This window comes from Lithobates pipiens, unplaced genomic scaffold, assembly GCF_037356315.1.
Source record: "Lithobates pipiens isolate NorthernLeopardFrog02 unplaced genomic scaffold, aLitPip1_a1.2 Scaffold_16, whole genome shotgun sequence".
Taxonomy (NCBI): Eukaryota; Metazoa; Chordata; class Amphibia; order Anura; family Ranidae; genus Lithobates; species Lithobates pipiens.
In genome coordinates, this window is record NW_027507748.1 from 141484750 (window position 1) to 141505015 (window position 20266).

At 47.1% G+C, this 20266-nt stretch overlaps 1 protein-coding gene across 6 annotated transcripts in view; it reads right to left on the minus strand.

Moving 5' to 3' along the window:
• MYO1C (myosin IC) overlaps positions 1 to 20266 on the minus strand; it is a 352367-nt gene that overhangs the window by 32232 nt on the left and 299869 nt on the right. For all 6 annotated transcript variants that reach the window (XM_077480547.1, XM_077480549.1, XM_077480545.1 and 3 more), the window contains exon 28: positions 14707 to 14842. In XM_077480547.1, the coding sequence (XP_077336673.1) occupies positions 14707 to 14842 (136 nt within the window). The remainder of the gene's footprint in view (positions 1 to 14706; positions 14843 to 20266) is intronic.

The window sequence follows — 20266 nt, forward strand, 5'->3', positions numbered from 1 at the left end:
ACCCCAAGAACTCACATGCATTCCGATCTATCAATATATGCTCCCTTATCTCTTAAGGGATATGGTAGAACCTTTTCTCCATGGCTCGGTTTATTGTCACAAATATAGCATTAACACTCGGTCTCCCCTGGTTACTGGACGCAGCAGGTTCCCAAAGGAGTGTCTAGTCCGGGGAGAACAATCATCAAAATATGTCAACTGCATGTTTTATTCTGTGACCCAAGACAGGATTTCAAGTGATTTTCATGTATAAAACAGAATGCATTGTATTTACCTAAACATATTAACTTCTTTGATATTCTTGGACCAGACTGCCTGATGCCAGGCTTCTGGCCTTGTTCCTTTTTTGATCTCACTGTTTATAAAAGGTTTTTACTTTTAAAAAGAATAAAAACTTATTGAACCTAAATAGACAAAGCTCTTACTACATCAGGGGAATGTAGTGCCTTCTCTTCCCTAGATTGAGGCTCTGGGAAGAAGGTAGAATAATATCCTGGTTTAAATGAAAACCTGTCACCACTTTTGCTAGGAACTCAGGATGAGGACGCAAAACCACCTTATTCTTATGCATGACCAAATATGGCTCAAATATGAAAGCCGCTAGTTACGATACTCTTCTAGCAGAAGAAATGGCAACCAAAAAGATTATGTTTCTTGTCAAAAGAACCAAGGGAATTTCCCATAAAGGCTCAAAAGGCTGATACTGTAAAGCTGATAAAATCAAATTTAAATCCCAAGGATTTAGAGGTGCCTCGAAAGGGGGATTAATCCGTGTTGCCCCCTGAATAAAACTACAAATGAGCAGCAAGAGGCCTTTGAAAAAAAGACTGACAAGGCCGAGATCTGGCCCTTGAGAGTACTCAAGGCTAGCTTCATTTCTAATCCCATTTGCAGGAAATCAAGGATCCTACCTATGACATTCTTCCTGGAGTGCCAATCCCTGGATCCACACCAAGAAACATATGCCTTCCAGACTCTATAATAAATGATTCTGGAAGCCAGCTTCCTGGCAATAACCAAAGTAGACACTTAGGGAGATAACCCACGGTCCCTTAGAATGTGGGTTTCAATAGCCAAAGCATCAAATTTAGCATTCGTAAGGTAGGATGGAATACCGGACCTTGTGCAAGAAGGTCTGGCCATAATGGCAGAGTCCAAGGGACTCATCCCGCCATCTTTATGATCTCGGAAAACCAAGATCTTCTGGGGCCACCAGAATCACTTCCTTTCTTTCCTGCTTGATCCTGTGGAGAAGGCGCGGAAGTAGCAGAACTGGAGGAAATGCATAGATCAGTGCAAACGGATCCCATGGGAAGACTAATGCGTCTGTTCCGCATGCTAGCGGATCCCTCATTGTTGACACAAAGTTGTCGACTTTGTTGTTAATTCTTGACACGAACAGGTCCAGGTCTGAAATACCCCATCTCTGACATATCGCTAGGAAAATGTCGGTGTGAAGAGACCATTCCCCCGGAAATAATTGTTGGCGACTCAAGTAGTCTGCCTACCAATTTTCTATTCCTGGAATGAAAATAGCCGATAGGCAAGGAATACTGTTTTCTGCCCAAGCTAGAACATGATTCACCTCTTTTTCGGCTGAACGACTTCTCGTACCCCCCCGGCGATTAATGTAAGCCACAGCCATGGCATTGTCGGATTGAATCCCGACAGAACAATCCCATAGTCTGAGCGTCCAACATTCTAATGCCAGATGTACTGCCCGAATCTCCAAAATATTGATAGGCAAGGTCCTTCTGACTTGGACCATCTCTCCTGGACAGAATCTTCTTCCAGGACTGCTCTCCAGCCTAGAAGGCTGGCACCCCTTGTCATCACTTTCCAGGATACTGGCAGAAAAGATTTCCCCTTTGGGAGGTTGCTGAAAATCAACCATCAATTTAGGCTCTGACGTACGTCGGGAGACAAGCGTATTGGAAAATCCAAAGCCTGAACCTTCTTGTTCCAGACTGACAGGATGGTGTTTTGTAGCAGTCTTGATTGAAACTGTGTGCAAGGGACGGCCTCAAAGGAGGCCACCATTTTCGCTAACAATCTCATTCACAGCCAAATGGAAGGATTTTTCTTTGTTTTGACAAGTTGAATTAGTCCTATAATGGAACAGATTCTTGTCTGGGGTAAGAATACATTCTTCTATACGGTATCTATGACCAGCCCCAAGTACTGTAATCTCCTTGATGGTTTTGAGGAGGATTTTTCTTGGTTGAGTATCCAACCCAGGGATTCCAGGTAGTTTACAGCTGTGACCAGACTTTGGTTTAGACCAAAGACTGAATGATTTATTAAGAATAGATAGTCTAAATAGGCTAGGACCATTATGCCCTGAGCCCTTAATTTGGCTAAAGGAGGTGCCAGAATATTTGAGAACACCTGCGGTGCTGTGGCTAGACTGAATGGCAGGGCCACAAACTGAAAATGATGATTTTCTATCTCGAAGCATAGAAATTTCTTGTGAGCGGGAAATATTTGCACGTGGAGATATGCATCCTTGATATCGATTGATGCCAAAAACTCCCCTCCTTGCAGGATGGAAACAATTGATTCCACGTGAAAGGACCGGATATTTAAGTGCCAATTCAGATTTTTGAGATCTAAAATAGGTCTTACCTCTCCGTTTGGTTTTGGAACCGTGAAAAAAGGGTTTGAATAAAAACCTGTGCCCTGTTCCTCTAAGGGAACCTCCGATATCACCAGCTGGGATAATAGATGATCCAGAGCTAGAAAGACTTTTTCTCTGGACCCCTGGGAACATTTAGAAAATGGGGAAGCCACCCATTTGTCCTGACATTATTCCTGCCAGATCTTTGAAAATTGCAGGAGGAGGCTTTAGCATTCTGCACCCCCAGATGGGGGAGGTTTTAGTGATCCAAAACCAGAGGTGGGTTCATCAACAGCCTGCGATGCAGGCAGCAAAAAGGTTAAAAGAACCAATTTAGTAAGAGAGTGTACAAGCAACCTGTCTAGTGATACTACTCCCTCTATACTAATATCCTCTTCTGAGGATCCATTAGTATCTTCCAAATTTCTTGGAAGATCTTCCTGATCCCCTGCCTCTTGCACCTCAATAAGAGGGTCCTGAGCACTAGATGGGGATCTGCTACATTTAGACCCCACTATGGAGAGTGATCATAGCATCAATCTTTTACAAAAAAAAAAAAAAAAAAAATTGTAGAAGAGAAAACCTCCTTGCGTGATATATATATATATATATATATATATAGGGACTGAAGTGTCCAGCGCAGCTGCAACAGTCTCCCCTGATGGCTCAATCTGACTGACTGCATCACTCTCAGTGGAGGATAACATTCTTTCGGAAACTGATTTAGTTTGTTGTAAAACCATTGACCCCTTAGAACCCTTAGAGTTTCTGGTGCCTTCTCCACTCATAGCCAGAAGCATAAAAAGCAGAGGCACTTACCAAAAAGAATGTACACTGCTAGGCTATAGTCCAGCGCTATAAGCTGCTATTAATACCTAGCCTAGTAAAGCAATAATGTGTCAAAGGGAAATGCCTGTGTCACCAAACCTGAAGTAAGCCATCTCTGCTCATATGTTCCTCCACAGCGAGCAGCAGCCACACACAGTGCTTTTAAAAACTTCAACATGCAGCTGGCGTCTGACGCCATTAGCACCGCTCCCATTTTCAAAAGAAAGCGTTTTCCTGCGCAAGCCGCGGACTTCAGCTCCCAGCAAACAGCTGACATGGAGGAAGGGGGTAAAAACCACCGCTGAGTGGCCATGCGTTTTTTTTTTAACTAAATGCTTTCGGCATACAATTCCCCCAAAGGGGTTAATTTCAACATGGGGGGCACAGGAGGAGAGACCAGCCCCCCCCCTTTCTTAACAGAGGATCTTGTCTGCTTTTGTCTGGAGGAAGAGGAGGAATGATTGCTCCCGACAGCTCTGTTTCCAGCATAAGGCAGTGAGTGCTCAATACAGCCCCCAGTGGTGACACGTAGGCATGACAACATTATAAACTTAAGAGAAATTCATAAGAACATCCAAAGATATTTCTAAGAAGTCTCCACTTACCTTCCCGCCACAGGGTTATCTGAGATAAACCCAATCTTCACCCTTCATGGTGGGCTTCGAAACCTTCAGGAACAGGGGAACTTAGAGGCTGCCAGTAAAAACTTTATGGCCTTAGTACCAAAAAGTACTGGATCCCAGGGTCCAGCTCTCTAAAAAGAGCAAGCAAAACTTCTTAGGACATGAGGCCCAGGTACCATTCCTTAGGCCCATTAAAGGACACTGAACGGATCCGTTCAGCATGGCTAGCCCCAGCAAGGATTGCTTCCAGTGGAGCTCAGCACAGCACATCTTTAAGCCCCATACACACCATCAGATTTTCTGCGGATTTTTGTGTTCAGATTTACCAAAACCATATAATATGAGGTCAAACCTTAGGAGTTTAAATTTGTATGCAATCAGGCATCAATCAGGCACCAAAATCTGATAGCGTGTATGGGGCTTTACTCGTGACCAACACCTTAGACACTGGCGAAAAAAAACAGAGGTACTCCCGGTAATGGGAGGGATTATATAGGGAGTGCACTTCTGATATTAGGGCGTGCCACTGTCCATCACCTATTAACCCACATATTAACTACTATGGCTCTGTGTCCCCTGATGTATGAAAGAAATGATTATTGCATTGCTTTGAATGGATATCTTTCTGGGAAATCTTTAATTTCATGAATTAGTAGGTGATAAATCCTTACTTTATCACCAAGCTGCTTGCTATGGGGGCACACACTGCATGCTCACTGCTGAATGGTTTGCATCTATGGAGCCACATTCTATAGATGCACACAGCAAAGCTTGACCCCATCCCCTGCTTCCTCCTCACAACATTTGATTGACAACAGCAGGAGCCATTGGCTGCCCGAGTCCCTGTGTGAAGTGAAAAAAAGGGAGCGTATTTAGGGAAGTAAGAGGAGGACAGCGAGGTGTAACTTTTTTTTTTACCATGCAGTGCATTAAGAAAAAAACAAAAAAACTTTTACACCTTGCTGTCCTCCCCCACCTCTCTAAATATTTACCCGAGTCCTCAATCGATCCAGCGATGTGCACGGCCAGATCTCTACTCTTCTCTTTGGCTTTAACTCCACTTTAAGAGTATTGAAGACTCAAGTTCTGTCATACCTCTGCACAACAGAGGGCAATACTTGCAATAAAATCATGCATCCGATTGGAAACACTGGACATTTTGTTCTCAATGTAGCTCTGTAATGCTGGCTCAGTTTTGCTCCACGCCTGGCCACTGCGACTGCCAAACAGACAGCGCGCAGCAGGGGCCAGCAAGTTGAGATGTTGGGTAGGTTGAGCTTGATGGGGATGCTGAGAGACTATTTTCTCATCAGGTTTGCCCCATGTGATGGACAGCCATGGGCCAATTCCATAACCGTCACACAGCTCAATAGCAGCTATGGAATTTGCCCAATGAAGTCTATTAGCCACAAGGGAGGGGGACCTGCCTGATAGGGAACTCAGACTGGGTCCTACTCAGCTGCCAGCCAAGAGATTTCTGTCCAATGGCCATTGCCATATTTGGGCAATGACAGCAGCCAGCATTCCTGGCCCCTTTTTTGTTTACATTCTGCATGGGGGAAGGGGAGTCTCCCAGCCAGAAGCTGAATGGGACTGGGAATAAGGGTCAATTCACACTGCAACATCTGTTAAAGCACAGAGCAGCCAGAGCAAATCAGCGTTCTGGCCGCTCTGAGTTGCCAGCTGGCAAGAGGGTGGTGTGGTGCATGATTTAACACACTGTCCACCCCCCTTTTTTTGTTTTTTATAAGCTTTATTTGAAGTGTACAAAACGTACACTTCATTCACTGCATGTCAGGCAGCGTGAATGCCTGACATCGCAGTGGAATTTGGGTTGGTTCGATGCGATAAAATGCTGCATATACCATGCCTAAACCACATGATAAAATGTCTGTCACCACACAGTGTGAATTGGTTTTAAGTTATTGGCTACTAGGATGTCACACGCCGGCAGTGTCCTAGCAACCCACATTCAGAGAGCTGTCATTGTCTGTTTGCCAATTTTGATTCACTGCCAGTTTGCTTTCACACGGGTGATGAGCACACACTAGAAATCGCGGTGGTCATTCCATCTGCAAATTCACAAATTCTTGCTGTTGGAATTTATTTATTTGTGCTAATTTCCCATTTAAATGCACCCTTAAAATGGCACAAATGAGAAGTACCTGAAACTGTTTGTGTCAAAACTCTTGAAGAAACTATTGCAATGCTTTTATGAATTGGGTACAGGGTGTTGGAGGACCATACCATCAGAAAAGTTTGGCAAATGCTTTAGATCTCTCCAAATGTATGGAAACGACAGCATGCATTGTGCTTTTGTGAATTGACACTACTGGCTTAAAGTAGATGTAAATCTGATTCATGAAATTTGACCTAAGCACATATATATATATATATATATATATATGTAGTGTTTTCTTATCTCTCTCCAAAGCACTAAGTCCTGTGTCTTTCTGCTGCTTTGTTCTTCTGTTATTAGCATGATAACTTCTGACAAGTTCGACGACCTACAGTGCCTAGCGAAAGTATTCGGCCCCCTTGAACTTTTCAACCTTTTGCCACATTTCAGGCTTCAAAACATAAAGATATAAAATTTAAATTTTTTGTGAAGAATCACCAACAAGTGGGACACAATTGTGAAGTGGAACGAAATCTATTGGATAATTTAAACTTTTCTAGCAAATAAACTGAAAAGTGGTGCATGCAAAATTATTCAGCCCCTTTACTTTCAGTGCAGCAAACTCACTCCAGAAGTTCAGCGAGGATCTCTGAATGATCCAATGTTGTCCTAAATGACTGATGGTGATAAATAGAATCCACCTGTGTGTAATCAAGTCTCTGTATAAATGCACCTGCTCTGTGATAGTCTCAGGGTTCTGTTGAAAGCGCAGAGAGCATTATGAAGACCAAGGAACACACCAGGCAGGTCCGTAATACTGCTGTGGAGAATTTTAAAGCCGGATTTGGATACAAAAAGATTTCCCAAGCTTTTTTTTTTTTTAAACATGAGTTCTTTTTATTGAAAAAAAAAGGAGGTACGGTACACACAGAAAAACAAATGCGGTCTACATTGAATCATATAATATGCACAGGCGCACTCATCACACACAATGTATATGCACGTTTCACATAGATCGTCAAATCAGTACATGGTATGGAATGGTTACCGGATCCAGATCATCTCCTCCAGAAATCCACCCACCCCTCCCCTTCCCATCCCCACCCGCCCATACTCAACGCTTCTGCTAAGTCTCATCAAATAGTACCAAACAGTACTCCGCAAGGGGCAGATTAAGTTATGCATGTTGCAGGGTTTTTAAGCCACCTGTCCCAGATCTTCTCATATTTGGAAGGGCAACCCCTGTGGAGGTATATAAGTTTCTTAAAAGGCAAGACACCATTGATGTCCCCAATCCATTGGGAGACCGTGGGAGGGTCAGATCTCATCCAAACTCTAGCAATCATTTTCCGAGCAGAGAATAGGGTTTCATGTAAAAATATTTTAGTGTATTTGTTCACAGCCGTGTCTGGGAAAATACCCAAGAGACACAGCTTTGGCTGAAGTGTAATTGGGGAGCCCATCGTATCATGGAGAAACCTCACCACCTGGGACCAATACGCTTGAATTTTAGGACATTCCCAGAGAAGATGAAAAAAGGTGCCAGACGCACGCGCACACATAGGGCAAGTGCCAGGGCACGCGCGCCTGTACCTGGAGACCGTAAGCGGCGTGAGGTACGCTTTGTGCGTTATAAAAATTTGAGTTAACCTGTCAGAAAGTTTGGGCGAAACTAGTTTACAGGTTTCCAGCGCATCACTCCATTCATCATCGGTGATAGGCCCCAACTCCCCCACCCACCGATTCTTAAGGGAGAAAGCAGCTACAGTCATGGAAGGGAGTGATAGCATAGCGTAAAATTGTAAAATTTATTTTTTGGGATCTGGGTTTTTAAGTGCCGCCATCAATGGATTGGGGGGTACAGATGGGTCACCCATGGGGAATTGGGCACGGTAGGCATGGCGAATCTGCAAATATCTGTAATAAAAGTGATTCGGGAGCCCGTATTCTGCCTGTAGGGCAGAGAAGGGTTTCAGCTTGCCATCCGTAAGCATGTGAGACATGTAAAACATGCCCTTCCCGCACCATAATCCACTATCCACTATCCGTCTGAATTCTGGGAGGCACCAATTATGCCATATGGGGGTGTATTCATGCAGGGACGGAAGGCACAACTTCAGAGAGGCAATTCGCCACACCCTCCTGTAATGGTAAAGAAGAGATGTGGCAGACTCCCTCCCCCCTCCCCCCCGGCCCCCCAACAATCGCCACCATCGGGTCTGAGGTAGGCCCGATCCATGACGGGCACAAGAAGTGCAAAAACCTGTCTGTCTGTTTTATCTATATGGAACATTTGCGACAACTGAGAAGCTATATAATAGATATTAAAGTCCGGCATTGCCAGTCCCGCTAGGTCAGTGGGTAGGTGTAACTTTTGCCATGCTAGTTTGTGCCTACTGTTACCCCACACAAAGGGTTTCAAGAGGGCCTCTATCACCTTAAAATGTTTAAGAACCAGATAGACGGGGGAGTGCCAAAGCATGTACAAAATTTTAGGAAGGAGAACCATCTTGATCAGATTTGTACGCCCCATGACCCCCAAGGGAAGGCGTGCCCAAAGCTGCGTCTTCTGTTTAATCAGGTCAAGCAAAGGAGTTATGTTAAGTTTAATATAATCTGACGGGGATCTGGAAGTCATAATGCCAAGATACTTAAGCGTGTCCACCCTCTGCAGAGGAAGCAGAGCTCTGTCTCTGGGGGGCGGGAAACTGTCCAGGGGCAAAATCTGTGACTTGTCCCAGTTAATTTTAAGACCAGAAAACTTGCCAAAGTCCTCTATCAGTGTCAAAGCAAGGGGGAGTGATTGAGTCGAGTCGTTCAGGTACAGTAGGGTATCAACAGCATAAGTGCTGATCTCCTCCACTATCCCACCCCTACACAAACCCACTATGCCCACGTGGTCACGGATTGCGATAGCCAAGGGCTCCGCCGCCAAAGCATATAGCAAGGGCGACAGGGGGCACCCCTGTCTAGTCCCTCTAGACAGAGGAAACTGCCCCGAGGGCCAGCCATTCGCCAAGACCTTGGCCACCGGGTTTTGATAAAGCAGTTGGATCCACCTAATAAATTTAGGCCCTATACCGAACCGAGCCAAACAAGTCCATAGATATCCCCACTCAACAGAATCAAAAGCCTTGGCGGTGTCCAAGGCGACTATTATCCTAGAACCAGGATCGTCATGGGGGGTCTGGAGATTGATAAACAGTCTGCGGAGGTTAAACGACGTGTTTCTACCGGGCATGAATCCCGCTTGATCTGCATGGATCAGCGAGAGAATTACTTTATTGAGTCGGATGGCAAGAATCTTAGCAAGTATCTTAACATCTACCTGCAAGAGGGAAATAGGGCGATAAGATTCCGGGAGGTGCGGGTCCTTTCCAGGTTTAGGGATTAACACAATAGTCGCCTCCGTCATAGACATTGGAAGTTCGGCGTGCTGAAATATGGACTCATAGATTGCTAGCAGCTTAGGGGCCAGTAATTCTATGCAAGTAGAGTAAAATTCTATCGGTAAGCCATCTGAGCCCGGGGCCTTGGACGACGGGAATGTAGCAATAGCTGAAACTATTTCGTCCCGAGTCAGAGGTGCCTCCAACCCAGAGACCTGTTCCTCAGTCAATTGGGGAAACTGCAGCCCATTCAAGAAAGATTCCATCAGGGAGGGATCGGCCGAGGCAGTAGAGGTGTACAGAGAGATAAAGAAGTCGCGAAACATCTGCGTGACCCGTATAGGATCAGTCTCAAGTGCACCCTGTGGCGAGCGGAGGGAGATCACCACAGGAGGTCTCTCCTCACCATGAACTAAATAAGCCAATAGTTTCCCCGCTCGCTCACCATGCTCAAACGACCTCTGCCTGAGAAAGACCTGCTTCTGTTTAGATTTTTCATAGAGCAATAGGTCAAGTGTTCTAGAGCATAGCCTAAGACTATCTGCCTTTTCTGCCGAAGGGTCACGCATAAAATCCTGTTCCATTGTCTGAAGAGCATGTGTTGCCTCAGCTACATTAGCAGCAGAAGATCGCTTTACCCGGTTAATTTGGGCCTGCAAGGTCATTCTAGCATGAAGTTTAAAAGCCTCCCAAACTACATATGGTCTGGCCGAGCCCTCGTTAGTCTCAAAAAAAGCCTGCCATCCCGATTCAAGGTCCCCATCGTCAGGAAGGAGAGTTAGCCAGAAGGGATTAAGGCGCCAAGTCGTCAGGGGGTGGGTATGCCGTAGGGAGAGCGTCGCCCAGTAGGGGCAGTGGTCAGAGAGCAATCTGGGGTGTAGGCCCACGTCAGCAAGTCTAGACAGGAGGGATGTAGAGAAGAGTATAAGGTCTATACGGGACATAGAGTGATGAGTAGCGGAGAAACATGTGAAAACGCGTTGTGTTGGATGCCTAGTTCGCCACGAGTCCATCAGGTGGAAATCGCGGAGAAGTCTGGCAAACCTGGTCAGAGAGGGGCTCGGGGTGCCTCGAGAGGGGTCCGCCATCCTATCCAGGGACCTGTCTAACACATTATTAAAATCCCCCATCCACACCACGGAGGCAGCGGGGTGAAGAGCCATATAATTAAATCCCTCGGACAGCACACCAAACTGGAATGGTGGGGGCACATAAAAAGCCATTATAAGAAACATATCCCCATGCAGTTTTGCCTTAAGAAATACAAATCTACCCAAGGGGTCAATGACCGAATCCTGGAGCTCAAAGTGTGTGTGTTTAGCTATCAGAAGGGAGACACCCCGGGAGTGGGTGGTATGAACAGAATGGTATCCCCAGCCTATCCAAGGACGTCGGAACGCCCTAAGCATAGAACCCTCAGCATGTGTTTCCACCAAGGCCACCACATCTGCCTTCATCTTTTTGAGCTGCCCGAAAACGGCTGACCGTTTAATAGGGTCCCCCAAGCCCCTCACATTCCATGTAAGAAATTTCAGTGCGGCCATGGGTGCTTATCAATGGTGAGACTCCAGGAGACAGATCAACCCACAAGGGCAGAGCAACCAAGACCCGCCCCCCCCCCAGAATAAAGGAGGGCCCCACCCCCCCTGCCAGACACAGTGTACCATAGAAGACAATCATAGTAAAACTCAAAAAAAACTCGTTTATCCCATAAAAACCATACATCCCCCCTCCCCGCCCTGCACTGGCCCCAATTAGTGCGGGCATTGACCCCAAACTGCCAACAGGGCATAAACAATGTCCAACTCAGAAAGGAACAACACCGCAACTGGGAATCACCCATAGAAACAAAAGAAGGAAAAAACAGGGCTTTATGCCGGTTGTTCCATTCCGAGAGGTGCATAGTAAAACTTTGGGCGAAACTTCGCTGTATCATGTGACACTATAGGACTGTGCTCACAGAGCATAGTGAGCTTGCTGGTTAGTTGGTCCCCTCCGCCGGCCAGGAGGGCGCAGAAAAATACATTTCTATAATAAGTAGTAAAAGAACCAAAGTTAAAGTTTCAACACAGACATTGAAAAGGGTAGCCGTAGTACACAGTGAGATAACACAGGGCTCCGCAGGAAGTCGGGGTCTTCCTCCATCCAAGCCGTCAGGCAAGGCAACTAAAACCGCCCCAATACCATCCTGCATAGGACACCAGACCAAAGTCAGGAGTTCCAGCCCATACGGGGTGGGGGGCCCTGCCCCCATTCTCTTAGGCAGCAGTATTATCCGGTGAAAGGTGTGTTTAGGCAGACAGGGGCCCCATCACAACATGTCCGGTCCAGCCATGCGTGCGCGCCAATGAGAATGTTAAGTCGCATGAAACAAAACGGATACAGTCAGCATCACAACATTGTAGGGCGTCTAGTAAAAAGAACTGACAGGCCATGGCATAGGTAGTAAGAAGGTGGATAGACACGGCCCCAATCCAGGGAAACAAATACAGTCAGAAGTGTGTAGATGGAAAAAAAGGGGTGCATTTTCATCTGTGCACATATACTCATCTGCCAGCATCCCGGCGCTCCAGCCACGATAGCACTGTCTCAGGATCCTCAAAAAAGTGGGCCCGGTCCGCGCCTTCCACACGCAAACGAGCAGGAAATAACATGGCATACTTTATATTCTTGATGCGCAGGCGTCTTTTCACTTCCATAAAACTTTTGCGTTTTTTCTGAACTTCAGAGGAGAAATCAGGGAAAACTGCTACGGTTTTGTTTTCAAAAGGGATATTCCCCTTCTCCCTGCTGAGCCGAAGGATGGTGTCTCTATCCCTAAAATTTAGGAATTTAGCAATAAAAGTGCGGGGAGGCGCCCCCGGGGGGGGAGGCTTGCCTGACAGCCTGTGTGCGCGTTCCACCGTAAACATGGGGGAGAATGAGTCCCTTCCATATGTATCCACAAGTAACTTTTCCAAATAAGTTGGGGGGTCTCTGCCCTCCACCCCCTCAGGTAGGCCTATGAAACGCAGGTTACATCTGCGAATCCTGTTCTCAATGTCATCCTGTTTCTGAAGGATTTGATGTACTTGGTGCTGCATGGCCTCTGAGGAGATCTGCAGGGGGGGGGGAGGGAGTCTTCTACATTACTCAAGCGGGTTTCAACTTCAGTGACCCTCTCCCTAAGCTTCTGGAAGTCTTGCCGAACCAGCGATATATCTACCTTTACCTCCTCAATCCTGGCTGTGAGGTTAGTCTGGCAGTTCGTTACCGCTTCCTGGCAGGCCGTAATGGCATCGAGGAGCCTGTTCGTGTCTGCGCTCCGCGTGTCCTCCTCCCCCTGTATGGCGGCGCCATCTTGGTCTGCGGGGCCTGGTCCTTCATGCCTGAATTGTGACAGTCTGGCGGCCGCTGCGCTGTTCCGCTTCGTCGGCGACATGTGCCCCGCGGTAGTCCGGTCAGCGGAGCGATCAGAGCGGCGAAAAAAAAAAGCAATCTGCGTCTCAGGATAGATGTTAAGGATATGCGGCCGGCGGAGCTCAGCTCACATGCGTCCTATCTCATGCCGCTCCAGGCCACGCCATTTCCCAAGCTTTAAACATCCCAAGGAGCACTGTGCAAGTGATCATTTTGAAATGGGAGTATCAGACCACTGCAAATATACCAAGACCTGGCCGTCCCTCTAAACTTTCATCTCAGACAAGGAGAAGACTGATTAGAGATGCAGCCAAGAGGCCCATGATCACTCTGGATGAACTGCAGAGAACTACAGCTGAGGTGGGAGAGTCTGTCCATAGGACAACAATCAGTTGTACACTGCACAAATCTGGCCTTTATGGAAGAGTGGCAAGAAGAAAGCCATTTCTCAAAGATATCCATAAAAAGTCTCGTCTAAAGTTTGCCACAAGCCACCTGGGAGACACACCAAACATGTGGAAGAAGGTGCTCTGGTCAGATGAAACCAAAATCAAACTTTTTGCCCACAATGCAAAACGATATGTTTGGCATAAAAGCAACACAGCTCATCACCCTCAACACACCATCCCCACTGTCAAACATGGTGGTGGCAGCATCATGGTTTGGGCCTGCTTTTCTTCAGCAGGGACAGGGAAGATGGTTAAAATTGAGGGGAAGATGGATGCAGCCAAATACAGGACCATTCTGGATGAAAACCTGTTGGAGTCTGCAAAAGACCTGAAACTGGGACGGAGATTTATCTTCCAACAAGACAATGATCCCAAACATACAGCAAAATCTACAAAGGACTTGTTCACAAATAAACGTATCCAGGTGTTAGAATGGCCAAGTCAAAGTCCAGACCTGAATCCAATCGAGAATCTGTGGAAAGAGCTGAAAACTGCTGTTCACAAACGCTCTCCCCATCCAACCTCACTGAGCTTGAGCTGTTTTGCAAGGAATAATGGGCAAGAATTTCAGTCTCTCGATGTGCAAAACTGATAGAGACATACCCCAAGCGACTTGCAGCTGTAATCGCAGCAAAAGGTATTTCGCAAATAAAGTATTAACGCAAGTGGGCCGAATAATTTTGCACGCCCCACTTTTCATTTTTTTATTAGTTAAAAACGTTTAAAAAATCCAATAGATTTCGTTCCACTTCACAATTGTGTCCCACTTGTTGGCGATTCTTCACAAAAAATAAAATTTTTATATCTTTATGTTTGAAGTCTGAAATGTGGCAAAAGGTTGAAAAGTTCAAGGGGGCCGAATACTTTCGCAAGGCACTGTAAATAAAACCAGCCTGAAATTTGTGTTGAGGTGGGTGCTATAAATAGATTAGCAGAGAGCTGGTCTATTCACAGCACAGCACATTCCTTCCTTTGCCTATGTGGAGTGGGGGTGTGTGCCTTTCCTACAATCAGCGGTCACACAGTGTATGCCAAGAATCCACACCCAGTACTGAAAGAAAAAAAATTAACACAATGTGCACTGTCTAAAGAATATAGCAAGCTAAAGACAGTAGATATACATGTAAAACCTAAGTAGGAAGATTGGTTTCATCTTTGTATCATCTGAGGCCGTTCACTTCACTGGGTATATGTGAGGGTTTACATCCACTAAAGGTAAAAACCAACATTTTCCCTCATGGAATACAACAGATTTCAAACCTAGCAATAAAGATGCACATACCTGTCAGGTTAGCATAGTCAATCCTCTGCTTCATTTTGGCTTCCTCAACAAGATAGGCAGCATTTTGAGTGAGCAGAAGTTGTCTTCTCCGGGGCTTGTATCCCTTCCTGTCATATTTCACTACAGGCACTGCATACTTAAGGAAAAAAAATTCTCAGTTCAGTATTATTGAGCCATATGTCCACAGATGGCACATGCCAACAATTTAACTATTGAAGCTTAATATACTAATCTAACACATCTGGAAAAGTACACTTATTTAAAAAAGTGAATCGATGGAATTTGCAGTCCATGGGTGAAACTAGAGGACCTTAGGCTTGTGTTAAAGCTTTGTTAATTGATCCAAAAATGTCCATGTCCTACCATAAATTTCAACAGCATAATAGAATATGAGAATTAAAACTAGAGAAATAAAGGCTTTTTTAAATAAAAAGGGGATTTTTGTACTCCCCGTAAAATCCTTTTCTCTGAAGTTCATTGATGGACACAGCTCCTTTAATTCTTGACCTTAGGGTTATCACGCCACTTCAAGAGAGGACTAGGCAGAACATTTAACACATGTAAAAACAGCAAGACCGCACAGCACCGCCCTGGGGGCAGTCCCTCTGGCTATATCCTCTCACCCCGCTTCCTGCAGCTCAGTTCGTCAAAAAGCAGTACAAACATAAATAGGAGGGGTGGGTGCTATGTCCGTCAATGAACTTCAGAGAAAAGGATTTTACGGCGAGTACAAAAAAACTATTTTCTCTTTTGTTCATTGACGGACACAGCTCCTTTAATTCTTGACCTTAGGGACATCCCCAAGCAGTGTATAAAACGAGGGGTGGAAACAGCAAAACATATCAGCCACAACAAAAGGAACACCTCAAGAGAGGAGTCGCCATCTTTAACGGCCGCCTTCAAAACCAGCAGCCAACTTGTGCATCAAAAGATGCGTTCACAACAAACTAGTAACTTAAAAGAAAGTGTAATTGCAACCTTACGCAGCCGCCTGCAAAACTTTGCGGCCAAAGCAAGGATCCGAAGATGCGCTTACGTCAACTTTGTAGAATTTTGTGAAAGTGTGAATGGACAACCAAGTCGCTGCCTTACACACCTGGGAGACAGACGCTTGATGTCAGAAAGCCCAGGAGGTCACATTTGCTCTGGTGGAATGAGCCGTGACAGGAAAAACGGGCACCCACCCCCTTAAGGCATAGGCCTGAACCACGATATGTCTGATCCACCGAGAAATGGTGGATAACGAGACAGCCAGACCTTTTTTTTCAGACCAGCCACCAAGACAAACAGAGTCTGACTTCCCAAAGGGAGCCATAGCAGACAGATACACCCGTAAAGCCCAGACCACGTTCAGGGAATGTAAGGGAACCTCTTCTGGGTGTGTCGGCTTATGACATAAGGAAGCTAACACAATGTCCTCATTTAGATGGAATGCCGAAACCACCTTTGGAAGGAAAGAGGGCTGCAGACGTAGCTCCACCTTATCCTTGTGGATGACCAGGTAGGGAGACTGGCATGACAAGGCCACCAACTCAGAAACCCTCCTGGCAGATGTAATAGCCAGTAGAAAAACTACTGAGAGTGTTAACAAGGGAATCTCCCTAATGTTCTCAAGCGGCAGTTTCTGAAGCACCGATAGCACCAGATTCAGATCCCACAGGGGTAGCTGTGGTCAAACCAGAGGGACTATACGTACCAAGGATGCTGAGGCCAGTCTGGGGCAATCAGAATTACTGGAATCCCCTTGGCCTCCACTCTGTGTAGCAGACACGGTAGAAGATTGAGTGGGGGGGAAGGCATAAATCAGCCAATAATGCCCCCATGGAGCCACAGAGTCTGCCCAGGGGTCTCTTGACCTGGACACAAGCCTCTGCACCTTCCAATTGAGCCAAGAGGCCAAGAAATCCACATCTGGTGTGCCCCACCTTAGGCAAAGGAGCCTCCGGATGCAACGACCATTCCCCTGGGTCCAGCACCTGATGACTTAGATAGTCCGCCTGCCAGTTTTGTGCGCCTGGGATATATATGGCCGACAGGGCCGGCATGTGTCACTCTGCCCACTAGAGGATGTGAGGGACCTTCCATGGTGCAGCTGAGCTCAGTGTTCCCCCTTGATGGTTGACGTACGTTACCACCGCGTCTTTGTCTGTCTGGTTCCTGATCGGACGCCCTTGAAGCCTCATTGACCATGTGGAGAGGCAAAGTCTGATCGCCCGAAGCTCAAGCAAATTGATCACCCCTTAGGATTCTTCCTGCGACCAAAGGCCCTGGGCTGACTGTACTCCCAGCACTCACCCCCAAGCGGTCAGGCTGGCGTCCGTTGTGATCACCGTCCAATTGAGAGGAAAAAACGATCTCTGGGGCCAAAGGGCTGGAGACCTCAGCCACCAGAGAAAGGAATCCCTGATTAACTGGCTCACTCGAATGTGACAATCCAGGGATAATGGAGATTTGTTCCATTTTGACAAAATCTCCTTCTGCAAGACTCGAGTGTGAAATTGAGTGTACAGTACCGCTTCGAAAGTGGCTACCATGAGGCCTAGAACTCGCATGCAGAAGCACAGCGACGACCACCTGCGGTTCATCAACTTCACCATAGTCTTGCAGCTTGTCTGAAGGGAGAAAAACTCTCGCTTCTGGGGAGTCCAACAGCAAACCCAGGTACTCCAGGCATTGAGTCGGCACTAACACAGACTTCTTTAGGTTCAGCACCCAAACTCCTGGAGAATCTGCATCGCTACATCCTCCCTTAATTCTGAGGTGGAATCTGCTCTCAAAAGGAGGTCGTCTAGGTAACCCACCATTGTGATGCCACATCACCTTGACAGCGTCAGAATTGGAGCTAACACTTTGGTAAAGACTCGGGGTGCTGACGCCAGGCCAAAAGGGAGCGCCACAAACTGGTAGTGCTCTTCCCCGACTGCAATGGGTACATGTAAATACGCGTCCTGGATATTCAAGGATGCCAGGAAGTCCCCCTGATGGAGTGAAGCGACCACGGATCAAACTGATTCCATCCTGAACCTTTGCACTTTCACAAAGCTGTTGAGGGCCTTAAAGTCCAGGATTGGACATACCCCTTCCTTTTTGGGGACCACAAAAGTAGAAAAAAAAAAGTGGAGTAGGATCCCTGAAACCTTTCCATCGTCAGTACAGGTACTATCAACCCACGCAGTAGCAGGTACCGAACAGGGCTTCCCGACGAGCTGGAAGTAGAGGTAGGTTGGAGAGAAAAAAATCTGTTTGGTGGACAAGAAACTCTTGTATCCCGATGAAACCAGTTCGCAAACCCACTGGTCGGACAGTTGAGAGGTTCACCGGGCTGAAAACACCCGAAGGTGACCCCCCCCCCCCACCCGAGAGTTGGGCAGGGGTAAACCTTCATGCGGTAACATTTTTGTTTGCAGACTTGTTTGGCTTATGAAACCAGGGACGCTTTTGTCCTTCAGCACGTGCCTTGTTGGACTGGGAGCGCTTACCTGCTGGCCCGGGCGGGCAAAAAAGCAGTTTGAGTGGAAAAAGAGGGCCCTTGCCTATGGCGTGGCTCCTTACCCTTCCTGGACTGTGGGAGCAACGTGCTCTTCCCACCGGTAACATTTTTAATAATGTCATCCAACAAAGCTCCAAAAAGCCTCTCACCTTGGAAGGGCAAATCCGCCAGAGCTTTTTTTTTTTTGATGCCTGGTCCAGCATTTCAGCCAAATCAGGCTTCGTAGCACCACTGCTGATGCTCTAGAGAGCAGGGGGACCGTATCCAGGGCCACATCACAGACATACTTAATGCCATGCACCAACAGCTCTACGCAGACTTGGGGAGACTGTTGCTTCTCCAATTCATGGTGCAACAGGTTTACCCATTCAGTAAGCGTGTGCGACATCAAGGCCGTGGCCAGCACAGGTCATAACGCTAACCCCACTACCGTAAACATTAACCGGGCTACTGCTTCGGCCCTCCTGTGGGCAGGATCCTTGAAGGCAGGAGTCCCTTCTACCGGAATCATGGTTACTCTATTTAACCTGGATACCAGGGGGTCAACGACCGGAGGAGACGTCCATTTTTTCATGAGGCTCTCCCCAAAGGGGTAACGCACTGCTATTCTTCTTGGGACTGAAAAGGCCCACTGCGGACTTCGCCATTCCTTGTAGATGAACTTATCAAAATAAGTCAAATATGGAAATGCCTTAGGCGTGCGGGTTGGTTTGTGGGACCCAAAAGGGACTGCCACCTCAGCAGAGGTTCCTGCTCCATGCTGTATGGTCAGGGTATCCCACACCTATGTGATAAGTGCTCTTACTAGTGTTTTTTCTTGCACTAACCTGGACACAGAGTCATTCTCACTGTCCAAATGGTCCTGGTCCGCATCCTCTGGCACGTCAGAACAGGGGCCGACAGTCACCGTGGGACCCAAGTCTGAATCAGAGCTCTCCCAGAAGACGGGGGGAGTTTTTACCCCCTTGTGCCTGCACGCCGCTTCCACCCTGGCAACAAAGTTGTCCAGGACCGCCAAATCGTCCATAGGCACCGCATTTTTTGCAGGTAAGCCGGTTGCAATAGCAGGGATGTCTGGGGAAGAAGTGCCAGCTTCTGACGCCATGCTGAACCTCACTCTCTTGCCGCAAGATACACAAATCCCACCCTCCTAGCTGCTCACAGACTGAGGGGCCCCTCCACCACCCTGACCAAGTGCTGCGCCCGCTCTGCCCTGTTTTAGCCACAACGTGCTCAGAGTGAAAACCGCGCTGTTCTAAGGCTACAAGAAAATGGCCACTGACCATCCTTAGTAAAAAAAAAAAAAAAAAAAATCACCAAGAAAATGGCCGCCAAACCTTCTAGAAAATGGCTAACAGCCATACATAGCATAAGACTACAGGAAAATGGCCGCGGCCTCCGCAAAATGGCAGCGGCCTCTCCTCACAGTAAAAAGGGACAGAAAAACAAAAAAACTGACCCTAACAGACAGCACAGCCCTGCCAAAGCTCGGAGGACCCCTGACCAGGTACATACACCGCACCTCATGCCCAGTCCCACAGAGGCTCCAGCAGGAGGAGGGGGGGAATGAGGGATAGTGAGAGAGGAAAGGGAGAGAGAGACCCCCTAGTCAACCTCCCAGGGAATGCCCAGCTGCTCTATCCTGCCGAGGCTGGGAGAGCCGGACTTGCCCCTCTACCACAGACCCATCACCCTGGGTGGCTGCTGGCCATGGCACACTGCGACACGGACAGCAGTAGCCTGGTCATGTGTGCGCCCTGGAGCATATAGCTGACTGGCCACCCCTGGAGCAGAAGGGGCATATCGTGGCTGACCCATTACGTAGCTAGGATCTGCTCACACTCGAGGCCAGGCTGGGGAGACTAAAAGGATCTATATTATCCAGCCTGTCACCCAGCCGGCTGTTGATTGTAGATAACAGGATTAAAAAAAATTGTAGAAAAAACAAAAAAAAAATCCCATGACCAATGGTCCCCTCAGGGAGCCAGGTCCTTCTACACTAGGCACGTATTTTAGTCATTTGTCTAATTGCTTGTGTGTGTGTATATAGCTCTGTATGTATATTCTGCT